At 39.8% G+C, this 13,666-nt stretch overlaps 1 protein-coding gene across 1 annotated transcript in view; it reads right to left on the reverse strand.

The window, feature by feature from the left end:
- Positions 1 to 13,666, reverse strand: part of UBE2E1 (ubiquitin conjugating enzyme E2 E1) — a 137,121-nt gene that overhangs the window by 5,635 nt on the left and 117,820 nt on the right. The window contains exon 3 of the mRNA XM_007936495.2: positions 854 to 986. Coding sequence (XP_007934686.1) covers positions 854 to 986 — 133 coding nt within the window. The remainder of the gene's footprint in view (positions 1 to 853; positions 987 to 13,666) is intronic.

A 13,666-nucleotide genomic window follows, 5' to 3' on the forward strand; every position in this document is an offset into this window, starting at 1 on the left:
GATGGACACTGGGAAGAGGTAACTATCAGGAGGAAGTGGGAGGGGAGCTGTTGCATTGTGGTAAACTGTGGTCAATGTCATGAGACAAAGTATATGTAAACTGCTATATGGAAAGTGAATTTGCTTTGTAAATCTTCACCGAAATCACAATAATAAAAAAGAAAAGAAAGCAAGAAAAAAAAAATCAAGATAGGCACACAAATATGGGTTATTCTGTTTGGTCTCCTAATTTTTATGTATAGAACATACTAAGTAAAAATTACCTTTAACTACTACTTTTTTGTATGATCAACTTTTAATTACTTTTTGCTGCTGCAGTTGTACTGCTATCTATCTGGCAGTCTCGCCATCCCCAAGAGGTTTTTCTTCTGACAGTATGAATGAGAATCATAGATAAATGTGATTTGGACAATGTTCACCTATCCTTGATGAGAAAATTGAGACCTGGAGATGACGATATGAACAAGACCAAAATATAACAAGAGAGAGACTCCACGGCTTTTGATATGACATTCTGAGTCTCTAACTGCTTAAAAGCAGAAGGATATTATGACACCATTTTTAGCTGTTCATAAAGTTTTGTTCCTGTATGGTTGAAAACGGGATTAATTCTGGGTCGCTGACCATGTTAATAATAAACAGCATTATTTTAAGGACCATCAAGGCAAAGCATATACCTCCAGAAAATTCTGTTCTCTCAATTGAGGCAGAGTAAACCCCAAATGTAATCAGTCATTAGAACATAACAGAAATCTGCTAGTATTTGTGATTAAAAACTCAATTTTAAAAATCTCAATATTTTCTCTCTTATGGGAATTAGTACATTTCAGCAAAAACCAGGGGAATGTCTTACCTTTGGAGGCTTGAAAGGATATTCTGGTGTAAAAGTGATATCGAGGAAGAATACACCACCCTCATACACGGATCCTGGAGGCCCTAGAATGGTTGATCTCCATTCATAGATGTTATCGCCTTTGGGACCAGCGCTGTGAGATAATACATGAACAGATAAGCAGATGGTGGCAACATCCTCCAAAAGAGCCACGCTGGAAAAGTAGAGACTAGAGGACCCGCCTGAGACAACTGCCCTGAGACACTCTTTAAACCTAGAACCTAGCGTATCCTGAGACCACCTTCTAGCGAAATAGCAGAGTGACACACAAAATAAAGGATCTTGCCCATTAAGATCGGTGCCACTTAAAAACCATCCATCAGTATGAGACCTTAAGGTCAACAATTTCTCAAAAGCGAAGATAAAATGATAAGGGGGCAGGGAAATTAGAGCACTGGAAAAGGAACAAACACAGAAAATGCTGACACACTGTGGTAAATATATCTATTGTCATAGTGGCATAGTCCCTAAGGCACTTGACTGCTAACCAGAAGATTGTCAGTTTCAAGCCCACCAGCCATTCCCCAGAAGGAAGATTGGGCCATTTACTTCCATAGTGATACTGCGGAAACCCAAGGAGGGGTCGCTATGAGTTGGAGACAATGACACATAACGACGACGACAACGTCATGGAACAATCTGTGTGGTAAATGTCAAATGGGGACCTAACTTGCTGTGTAAACTATTCACAAAAAACCCAATTAGATGATGTTAAAAAAAAAAAAAAAAGTGTGCGTGCACATGTGATCACTTTCTCCTCTCCTTTTTATTTAATGTGCAGATTCTCTTCATAAAATAGATGTATCTTTCGGACAGACTCTAATGAATGTAGGACTGCAACAAACCCATCAGCCTTAGGTCAAGTAAACTGGATGATAAAAGAACACTACAACATTGTAAACCTTGTAGCTGTGCATAAGCAAGAAATGCAATTCTCAAACTTCTCCTTTATACATCACAGGAGAATGTAACTATTAGTTTAAAAAAACAAACATTTCTCAGCATCAGTGACAAGAAAACAGTATTTGTTCAAAGCTATATAATTTCTGGCAACCATTTTTAAACACAAAATTTTCATTTCTGTCCCTTGCTGTGGCCCTCCTTCCTTGCCTTTTTATCTCCAGCACCTTATCTATCTCACCCTAAAAAGAATCCAATAGATGGCAGTACTTTTTACATTATGGACTGTATCGGTGAGAAAAGGAAGATGACAAGCATGAGATTACAAGTTATTCAATGTTCACTGCAATATATATTAAACTCTATAATCAAGGTTCTATAAATATTACAGTCAAGATGTTACCTGATTCCTTACCTGTTAAATCACTGTTATTTCCGCTTGTTCACACCATAATTTGGCCACAATATTTTCCAAAGCATTTGCTTTATACTAGTTGTGTTGGTTTCTAGGGTCCTTTTTATTCTTGTAAATGAGAAGCAATTTTTTTTTTTTTTCCTGTAATTTACCCTCCTTTAAAAATATATGAAGAGCTTAATATACCCAGCCCAAACTAGTAAGTGTGGTACTCTGCTATGAGAAAAGAGAAGACAGCTTGTGAAATGGTCTTGTTTAATAATACCTTCTCACAGCCTGGCTATGACATGAGTAAAGGTATAGACTGGCTAACTTACAAATTTTCATCTCTGAGCTTCTCAAACCTTAACTCTTAAGAGCTACTTCAAGAATAAGGATGTATGTCATATATTATCAGCCAAGCAACAAAAAAAAAGTCTTCAAGAGTGTGTCACAGATGTCATATTTGATTTAAACATATCAGTCAATACTTAGAAGAATTTGTTTTTCTGAATAAATGTATAATGTGAGCTGAATTCATCCACTTACACACTTATCAAATGCCCATGTTCTGAATCGAGTCAATTCTGACTCACAGCTATCCACAGGACATGGTAGAATTGTCCCATAGGTTTTCCAAGACAATAAATCTTTATGGAAGCTGACTGCTTCATCTTTTTCCTGTACAGCGACTGGCAGGTCGAACCACTGACATACTGCTTAGCAGCTAAATGTTTAACCACCTCACCCACAAGAGCTCCTTTCATGTTCTAAGCAGTGCTAAGTGTCAGGGGTATCAACAAGGAAAAAAACAAACTTCTTGTCCTTAAGATGGCCTCTGCTAACTGGTTAGAAAACTAGGTTCAACTGCTTCTTTTACAAGATGGAGAGAGAGAAAGAATGAAAGAGAAAAGAAAAAAATACTATCGTCCGTATTTCTTTCCTCATCCCTACCATAGATTTTTTTTTCTTCAATGTTAAATTTATGAGGGGAGGAAAAAAAACTTGGGTGATGAGAATGAGTTTAAGAAAGAAAATCACAGAGAAAATTGAGGGAGATGTGATTTAAAAAAAAAGGGGGGCGGAATATAGACCAAAAAAGATAGAGCTAATGGGAAGAAGATGACCCAAGGGGAGGCAAAAAGAGTTCAGACACTGACTGGGGCACATTTACTAGCTGTATGACCTTGAGCTAGTTACTAAACCTAAACTGAACTTCATACTACCTACTGCACAGGAATGTTTTGAGAATTACAATGAGATGAGAAAAAATGGAACATGCAGTTACCTCTCTAATGAAAAAAATATTATCCCGATTACTGCTTTATCTCTAGAGGTCAGAACTGGTCCTTGGTCATCTGAGGACTGCCACATACCTGCATGTTTGCATCTAACACACGTTCTTGGCAGAAAGTCTTCAGACACTGGCTAACACATCTAAGACACCTGTTTAATCAGACTGCAGTTAACTGAAAGTGGGCTAAGTACAGTGAAACCAGTGAGAGCTGGAACTTGCTGGAACTGCCTTGTTTTTCCAGGTCTTGCAAGTTTTCTGCCTTTGACAGGGTTCAATCTTACCACTTTTCTATTGTTCGTTTTAATGGAAAATGTTTTTCTCCTCTGACAGGTTTCTACCTTACACAGATTCTAGCTTTTGCAGGTTCTGCTATAGATGAAGACAACACTAATACAGAGGTTGCAGATAAAAAGATAAATGATTTTTTTTAAGATCTAGTTCACTGTATCAACATAAAGGCAAAAAAAAAAAAAAAAAAAGAAAAAGAAAACCCACGTGTTTATCAATTGATGACTGGATAAATAAAAAAAAAAGGCTGCCTTCTACTCTAAACTTCTTTTTTTTAAAAACAGATGAGCAACCAACAAGGCCAGAAAGGGAAAGCAAAGTCCTCTAAAACCCAGGGTTTTGTTGGTTTGTTTTTCAGTGTGCCAAGATGCCTCCTAAAACACCAGCAATCAACAGCCATACTGCTTTCTTCACGCTCAGCTTGGTGACACTAAGAAACCTACCAGAGAGAAAAGAGTGATTTCCGTCTAACCCCGGAGGTGACATGTTGGCATGGGTGCAGTTCTTCAGGCTGCTTAGTATAGAGAAGAGGTAACAGAAGAACATAGATGATTTAACAATATGCCACTATGAACAGATTTATGTATTTTACAAAAAACTGGAAGGTCCCAAATTTCATTGTTCATCAAAAGAACCTTTAAATTTAAAAGAACTTTAAATTGTTTTAAATTAAAAAATTAACAATTCCTGGACCTTTTCCCAGTCTTACCGAGTTTAGACTATTCAGAGGGGGACCTAAGAATCTATACATTTAAAAAGCTTACCAGGTGATTTTAAGCAGGTGGTTTGCACTTGGGAACTACTGGTATAAGTTACTGGAAGTAGGACAACCAGTTAGGAACAAAAGCTTTAACATTTTTACACCTTGCCACCAGTGATTAACAGAAACTCAAATCAAGATTGCTACTTGTTTATTTTTATTACTTTCAGTTTGGGTGTAAACTTTTCTGAAAGTTCAGAAAAAGCGTGTGGAAAAGCACTAGGCAATCAAGTAAACAACAAAAACGTAACTAGATAATGAAAGCAAAGAAGGGTATACTTTCGAATAAAAAACTTAGCTATTCATTTAGAATAGTGACTGGATGAATTCATATTACATTTTGTCACATGAATTTTCCTTATCAGAATAATTATGATATAAAACCAAAACCAAACCTACTGCCGTCAAGTCCATGCTGACTCACAGTGGCCCTAGGGGACAGAGTATGACTCCCCCTTAAGGTTTCTAAAGCTGTAATCTTTACAGAAGCAGACTGCCACATCTTTCTCTTACAGAGTGGCTGGTGGGTACAAACTGCCAACCTTTTGGTTAGCAGTCGAGTGCTTAACCACTGCACTACCAGAGATCCTTAATTATGTGATGAAGTTAGGTGCTGCTGAGTTGATTCTGACTCATAGTGACACTGTGTACAACAGAATGAAACACTGCCTAGTTCTGCCATCTTCACGATTGTTGCTCTGGCTGTCCCCATTGTTGCAGTCACTCTGTCAGTCCATCTTATCAAAGATCTTCCTCTTTTTCACTGACCCTCTACTTTACTAAACATGATGTCTTTCTCCAGGGAGTCGTCCCTCCTGGTAACTGTCCAAAGTAAGAGAGGAAATTTTGTGATCCTCACTTCTAAGGAATATTCCAGCTGTACTTCTTCCAAGACAGATTTGTTCATTCTTCTGGCAGTCCATGGTATGTTCAATATTCTTCACCAATACCATAATTCGACTCATAGTGACCCAAAGGACAGAGTTTCTACTGCCCCACAGGGTTTCCAAGGCCATAAATCTTTACAGAAGCAGACAACCACATCTTTCTCTCTTGGAGTGGCTGGTGCGTTTGAACCACTGACCTTCTGGTTAGCAGCTGAATGCTTTAACCACTATGCTACCAGAACTCTATCGTCATGATATAACAAACCCAAAGCAAACCCACTGCCAGTGAGTTGAGTCTGACTCACAGTGACACCCATTGGGTTTCCAAAGCTATAATCTTTACAGAAGCAAATTGTCTCATTTTCCTCCCAGGAACAACTGGTGGGTTTGAATGGCAGACCTTCTGGTTAGCCTTAACCATTCTACCACCAGAGCTCCTTTCATCATGATATAGAGGACTGATATTTTTAAATATAGAGGATTGCATTTTTAAAAATCCTTACTGGAAAAGTTAGAATCTACTGGTCTAGAGAGTTGGCAGAAAGATCCATTGGGGGAAGGGACTGGGAGCAAAGGTTTAGGGCACTCAGCAGGCCACTGTGAGAATAGGGCTTGGTACAGAGAAAGGTCTGTTCAAGTGCTCCTTCACCCCACCCATTTCTTTAATGAAATGACTAACCAGGTTTACCCTCAGGTCAGCCAGGTATGCCTTTCCTTTACCAGGCTTTTGTCCCCATCCCTTCAAGAGAAGATACTTTTGGTTCCACAATAAGAAATACACATTAACTTCAATTCCAAGTCCTGGTTGAAGTACATTTTAGAATGGCAGGTAATTCAGAGTATAACTCAATTCAAATTATTAGAGTATGGAAAATCCTGAATTGGGGGTGGGAGGGTTGAGATTAAGGCATTAAGGAATGATGGGAACAATAACAACAACAACAAAAAAAAACACTTCACAAGTTTCCATGAATCTTACCCAGTCTGTCTGTGCCTGGGCACTTATTTTGACCAGAATGCTCTAAACTGGGTCAGTTTTATATAATAAGATTTAAAAAAAAAAAAACCCAGCCAATTATTTAGAGTATCATTGGGGTTACAGAAACTAGTATAAAATTGTGTCCTTTAAAAAAAAAAAAAAGAAAAAAAGTACATATCCCTGTTTGAAGGTGTTGAAGAGCCCTGGCGGTGCAGTAGTTAAGTGCTCAGTTGTTAACCAAAAGGATGCCAGTTCAAATCCACCGTCACTCTGTGGGAGAAAGATGAGTCAGGCTGCTTTTGTAAAGATTTCAGCCTTAGAAACCCTATGGGGCAATGCTACTCTGTCTTAAGATTTACTATGAGGCAGAACTGACTAGACAGCAATGAGTTTGGGTTTTTGTTTGTTTGTTTAAAGATGCTGAAATTGAACTTTGATTACAGTCTTGGTCAAAGGAGGATGTGACTTAGAAGGCAAGTAGAGGCCATGCCTATGTCTTTCAGATTTTCTTAAATAGAGGTCTATGATTTATTTGTAAAAAAAAAAAACAAACCACTTTTCAGATAATGCGTTTCTCACAAGTTGAAGGTTTGTGAGTATCCCTGTCAAGCATTTTCCCAACCAGCATATCCTCAATTCACGTCTGTCACATTTTGGTAATTCTCACAATATTTCAAACATTTTCATAATGCTATTACTGAATACTTAAAAGACAACAGTATAATGTAAACATAACTTTTATACATACTGGGAGACCAAAAAATTCATGTGACTTATTTTATTGTGATGTTTGCTTTACTACAGTGGTCTGCAACAGAACTCACAGTATCTCAGAGGTCTGTAAGAGTGTAAAAACTCTTACATAAGCCAAAAAGGAAAAAGTGTGCCCTTAACTCACTTTGCTTTTCTTCTAGTCAAAATAAGAAAAAGTATGGTCTTTTTTTTTCTTTGACACAGTATTATTTCTGTAATGGCTTCTGACTTCTTATTAAAAGTACATAAACTTTACAGCATGGCTTGTCATGAGCTGCAACCCTCCTCAGTCGGGTGCCTTACTAGTCTGTTGACTGATAGGCAATGTCTCAAATAAGTAAACTCAATGATGAGTTCTTAATCCTAATACATTATTAATAAAATCAATTTTTTAAAACAATAGTCCTTAGAGCAGTCATACTAGAATTTGATGTATCCCTGGAACATTAAAATTTCCCAGGATAATGCCACAAAATATTGTTTATGATTCATTTTGTTTTATTTAAACTCATGTCTCTGTGAGTTCTCCCATGTCCCCACCCTCAATTCTGAGTTGTCACAAATACTGTTGTTCTCCTACTTCAATAGTTAAAAAACCAAAGTGGTGTTTAAATTTTCCAGTGGTACTGTTGTTGCTGTTATGTGCTGTCGAGTTGGACCCGACTCATACCGACCCCTCCTTGGGTTTCCGAGGCAGTATCCCAGATTGCCCTATCATCCTTCTGAGGAGTGGCTGGTGGGTTTGAACCGCCAGCCTTCTGGTTAGCAGTCAAATGCCTTAGGCACTACGCTACCAGAGCTACTATGTAATCCAATGGTATTATTGACTTCTTATAAAGAACACCGTGAAAATATAATCAATTTTTTAAATTATATTTCTACAATTTTTTCAAATGTTTTATAAGGAGAGATGATCCGTGCATATAAACACATAAAACCCTAATGCAGTTGTTATTTTAGGCACAATTCTAAAAAGCTTAGTTATTTGGTCTTATACTCCTGACAAAAGTAAAGCATGAGAGGCTGGGAAGATAGGAGATAAGAAATATGCTAGAAACAGGTACGCAGACAGCAGAAAGAAATGAGTGAAAAAGAAGGAGAGCAGTAATAGTGCCAGTGTATTTCTAAAACAGGCAGAGACTCAGTTCTACCTATATAAAAACCCCAAGTAATCCACAGTACTATCTATATACCATAGTACAATGACTATTTCATAAAAACAAAGGATTGGCCCTTGAAATAGCATTTATCATTATCCCCAAAAAGCCAGATATGGCAAAGAATGCTATTCCATATGTATTGGACTCTTCTTGCTGTACAGAAGCTTTCAGTATCTAGCTTGCACAGGACCACTTAGAATGAGGACAACATTTCTCAGACTCCCTTGCAGCTAGGTAAGTCATATGACTAAGTTCTAGGCAACTTAGGCACAAGTTATAGGGTAGCTTCTGGGTAGCTTGCTTTCTTTTCCAGACATTTTACTGTGCTTTACACAGCTAATTAGTTTTTCATTCAATAGCTCATACACAAATTGTTCCATGACATTGGTTGTAATCTCCACAATGTGTCTGCTCTGCCTGTTTCCACCTGGGTTCCTCGTTTCCATTTCTCTGGTTTTCCTGCCCCTTCCTGCCTTTTCATCTTTATGTTTTTTTTTTTTTTTTTGGGGGGGGGGCAAATGTTACCTTTTTGGTATTGTATAGTTGATTGTTGCAAGGAGCACGTTCCTCATGGGTGTTATTTTTTGTTTTATAGGCCAGCTTATTATTCGGTTGAGAGGTAGTCTCTAGGAGTAGCTTCAGTTTCATTTAGAAGAGTGACTTAGGGCAACAGTCTCAGTGTTTTCTCCAGTCTCTATCAGACCAGTAAGTCTGATCATTTTTATGAATTTGAGTTCCATCCTACATTTTTCTCCCATTCTAATCCAGACCTTCTATTGTGTTAGAATGGTCAGTAGTGGTAGCTGGGCATCATCCAGTTAGTTCTTCTGGTCTCAGGCTAGAGGACGCTGGGTAGCTTTCATAAGATAATGGGAATGTTCTGGTTACCTAGTGCTGCTCTGACAAGAATATACCACAAATGGGATGGCCTTAACAAACAGGAATTTATTTTCTTGCAGTTTGGGAGGCTAGAAGTCCAAGATCAAAGTGCCAAGTTCTAGGGGCTGTGTGAATGCTCCTCGACCTTGGGCTTCAGCTCTGCCTCCTGCTCCCGGCCCACTGAAGCTAGACGCATCTCTTCACTCAGGCAGCTACTTACTGGCTGCTGAGGCTAACAAGCCCAAAGTTGACAAATATAATGGCACGGTTCCGATGTTACCAAACCATGTGGCAGGCCATTACTTCAAATCCATTGAAAGTCCCAAGGTCAGCAGAGCATGGCAGGCTGCTGAACAACGACACGACTACATGCAGGGTCCAAGAGTGCCATAAGCTAGAGACCATTCCCAAAGCTGTTTCTTATATACGGGAAGCAAACCACATACCCAAAGCAGCTGCTTCAATACATTCCACCACAGAGTTATAATTACCAATCTCACCTTGGGGAATAACTTCATTCAGCTGCCCAGTCACTCAACCAGGCCCAGCCAAGTTGACACACAAACTTCACCACCACAGGGAGTATGCTGCTGTTGGGTGCCACTGGGTTGATTTTGACTCACAGTGACCCTATGTGATGGAGTAGAACTGCCCACAGGGTTTTCTTGGTATGTACTGTACCGTTATACTCCTGGCAGCACAATCACTTGGTACAATCATCCCTCAGTATCCACAAGGGATTGGTTCCAAGATCCCCCCACTCTCTGGCAGTACAGTGAATTGCTTAATATGGTTCTTCTAGCCATTGTTGTTGTTGTTATTATGTGCCGTCGAGTCAGACCCAACTCATAGCGACCCCTCCTTGGGTTTCCAAGGCAGTATCACTACGGAAGTAGATTGCCCCATCTTCCTTCCGAGGAGTGGCTGGTGGGTTTGAACCGCCAGCCTTCTGGTTAGCAGTCAAGTGCCTTAGGCACTATGCTACCAGAGCTCCTCTTCTAGCCATAGTCCTCCATTTTGTAATGTATTTAAATTCTAGCCTGTATGCTTGTTTAGGGTGGGATGTATCTTAAGTCCCTCCTTGCTAGAGGGTGTGACTCAGGTCACCACCCTTACCTTCCCTGAGGATACACATGTGAATGTTCTGGAAAAGTTACTCTTGCTCTGGATCCTGCATTTGGTTTGTCATTATCTCACCCCTGGACTTGAAATAGTAGCCAGTATTCTGACTTGCTGATTTGGGTTCGCCAGACCCTGCAACCAAGTGAGTGATAGAATCCTCTAGATCTACAACCTGACTCATGAGACTTGCCAGCCTCCCAGTCTCTACCACTGCATGAGCCATTTCCTTGGCAGTTTGTGAGTTATGTGAGATGTTCTGGTAGTGGTTAAAGCATTTGGCTGCTAACCAAAAGATCAGTGTGGTTCGAACCCACCAGCTGCTCCACAGAAGAAAGATAAGCCCATCTGCTTCTGTAAAGATTTAAAACCTTGGAAATCCACTGGGGGTTGCTATGAGTTGCAGTCAACTCGACAGCAATGAGTTTGGTGGTATGTCCCCCCTACCCCCCCATGAGACGTTACAATGAAATAAGGATACCTAAGAAGACAGGAGGGAAAGTAGTGACAGGGGGAAGAAGAGTTGATAGAGTGGTACAGCAGTTTGGAAAAGTTAGACATTTGGGACATCTTTAACCTCCATCTCACAGGGCCTAACCTTGTGCTGATCCTTCTAAAAGAAATTATTCAAGCATCTCCCAACACCAAAATCTGCAGATAATCAAGTCTCTCATACAAAACTGTGTAGTATTTGCATATAACCGAAGCACATCCTACCATATACTGTAAATCATCTCTAGATTACTTATAATACCTAATACAATGTAAATGCTATATAAGTAGCACTTTCTGCTCCCTCTTAGCCTTCCAAGGATTATTTTGATCACCTGACTGATTCACACCCCACCCCACCCCTGGATATTTTCAATCAGCAGTTGATTGAATCTACAGATGAAGAACCCCGGGACTAGGAAGGTGGAATGTATACAAAAGACACGATATACACATGTTGCATGAGGGGAACAGCTGGTATTTGCTATGTTCTATTCTCCGATTGGGATTTCCTAACTCTATCATAATCTTATGGAACCTCGGATATATATGCAATCGGATGTTGCCTGAATGGACATTATGCAGTGCATGAAATGTGGTCCCTGGGCAAACAACATCAGCATCCCCTGGGAGGCTGTTAGAAGTGCAGAATCTCTGACCCCACCCCAGACAAATTTGTATTTAAATTTATCAAGATCCCCTAATGATTCCTATTCAAGTTTGAAAACCGTGCTATGGAAAACATTAAGTGACAGTAAATACCAACTCTTCTTTCTAATATTATATATTTAACTTTACCATTTTTATTACCTCTTCTACTGTCTTGTATTAACTAGTTGCAGTAAGAAACAAGTATCAACCCTGGTAATGTTTACGCTGTTAAGACTCAAAAAATCAATACCAAACATCAAATTAAGAAAATGTTTATATGGAGGAAAGTCCATTTTTCCCTTTACTCTTGTTTTACACTAAGAAATCCACTGATACTACGTTAAAATAGTATGAAGGTAACAGTCTACTTAAGAAAATTCTCATCCCCTACAATTATCTCCCAACAGATTTACTCTCCAGGGGGTGAAAGCCATCCACTCCATTAAACCTACTCAGCACATCCTGAGGAATTCTATAAAAACAAAACCAAAAACACTATAGTACTCTCGACAGCCCTTTACAAACCAGTAGTCATTTGTATCCTAGAAGTGAACAGCAGAAGGAAAACAGCACTGTTCAGAAAATAGCACTAACACTAAGGTGACTAACAGGTTGGTGACAGGGCTTGATGAGCACTATTACAAAAACCAAAAAAATCAAACCCATGCCATCAAGTCATTTCTGACTCATAGTGAATTTAGACCAAAACCAAACCAAACCTACTGCCAACAAGTTGATTCCAACTCATAGTGCCCCCAGTTTCCAAGGCTGTAAATCTTTATGGAAGCAGACTGTTTCATCTTTCTCCCACAAAGCAGCTAGTGGGTTCTAACCAATAACCTCAGCAGCTGAATGTTTTAACCATTACACCACCAGAGTTCCTTATAGCGACTTATAGGACAGAGAAAAACTGTCCCATAGGGGTTCCAAGGCTGTAATTTTTATGAAAGCAAACTGCCTCATCTGTCTCCCACAGAGTGGCTGGTGGGTTTGAACTGTTGACCTTGTGGTTAGCATCCCGATGATTTAACCACAACACTACCAGAGGAAACAAAACACAGTCACAGTCCTAATAACTAAGTTAAAGACTGTCTGTCATATAATGATGGGGAAAGGGAGGGAGAGGAAAAGAGGCTCTAGTACTGCTAAGGAAGAATTATTGAGGTTATTATCCTTTGGAAAGAACATTTAGACCAATGACAAACTTAAAGGTCTCCCTAGAAAAGCTGGTACCCACATGAGAATTTCCATCGGGGTATCGAGTGAAACCAGACAATTATGCCAGAACTTCCTGGGCCCGAACAGGAGGTACATCTTCCAGTATATGGGAGGAAGATGGACTTAGAAACTTAGGATCTAAAACATGGTCCATGCCCACTGAGAAATCTTCCCACAAAGCTCTCAAAAGTAGCATCACACCAAAACCCCATTATGATAGTTGGAGCTGTGTGTCAACTTGGCTGGACCACAATTCTGTGTGGTTTAAGCAATTGTGATGTGGGTTGTTCCAATGATGGGATCAGATGTATATGTTTTGAGCAGCCAATCCGTTGAAAGGGAGCTTCTCTAGGGGTGTGGGCTGCTCCTAGAATATTTACGGACATCCTGGGAAAAGACACGCTTGTGGATCGGGATTCTGTTGTGCTGCCTACAACTGTCTGTGAGTGAACAATCTACCATTTGGCCTGAAGATCTTGGATTTGTCATTTTGTAGACTCAACAGACAGTACACTGCCTGCCAACCTTGAGCTCGTCAGCCCCTGCAGCTGTGTGAGTTGGGAAAAGCCTCCAGCTTGACATTTGATCCAAGAACTTGGGACTTGCCAGCTTCTATAAGTGGGTGAGCTACGTTCCTAAATAAATTTCTCTCTCTCTCTCTCTCTCTCTATATATATAAGGTACTGGTTTTGCTTCTCTAGAGAACCTAGTCTAACACATTTGGTACCAAGAGTTGTTCTAGAGAGACAAAATCATAAAGATGGGCTTCCTAAATGGGTGCTCCAATTTGATTAATTGTAAAGGCACAGGCCGGAAGAGCAGGAGAAAGGGGATAAAAACCCAGGAACCTGGACAGAAGAGCAGTCCGCCCCAGGGTTACAGATGAGGAGAGACAATTCAGGGATGCCCGAAGTAGCAAGCGGGAAGAGCAGGAGAAAGGGGATTAAAAGCCAGGAAGCCAGAGAGAAGAGCAGTCAGCCGAAGGGATTAGGTGAGG

The sequence above is a fragment of the Orycteropus afer genome, unplaced genomic scaffold (genome assembly GCF_000298275.1).
Source record: "Orycteropus afer afer isolate SDZICR_OR568_19922 unplaced genomic scaffold, OryAfe1.0 scaffold00003, whole genome shotgun sequence".
Lineage (NCBI taxonomy): Eukaryota > Metazoa > Chordata > Mammalia > Tubulidentata > Orycteropodidae > Orycteropus > Orycteropus afer.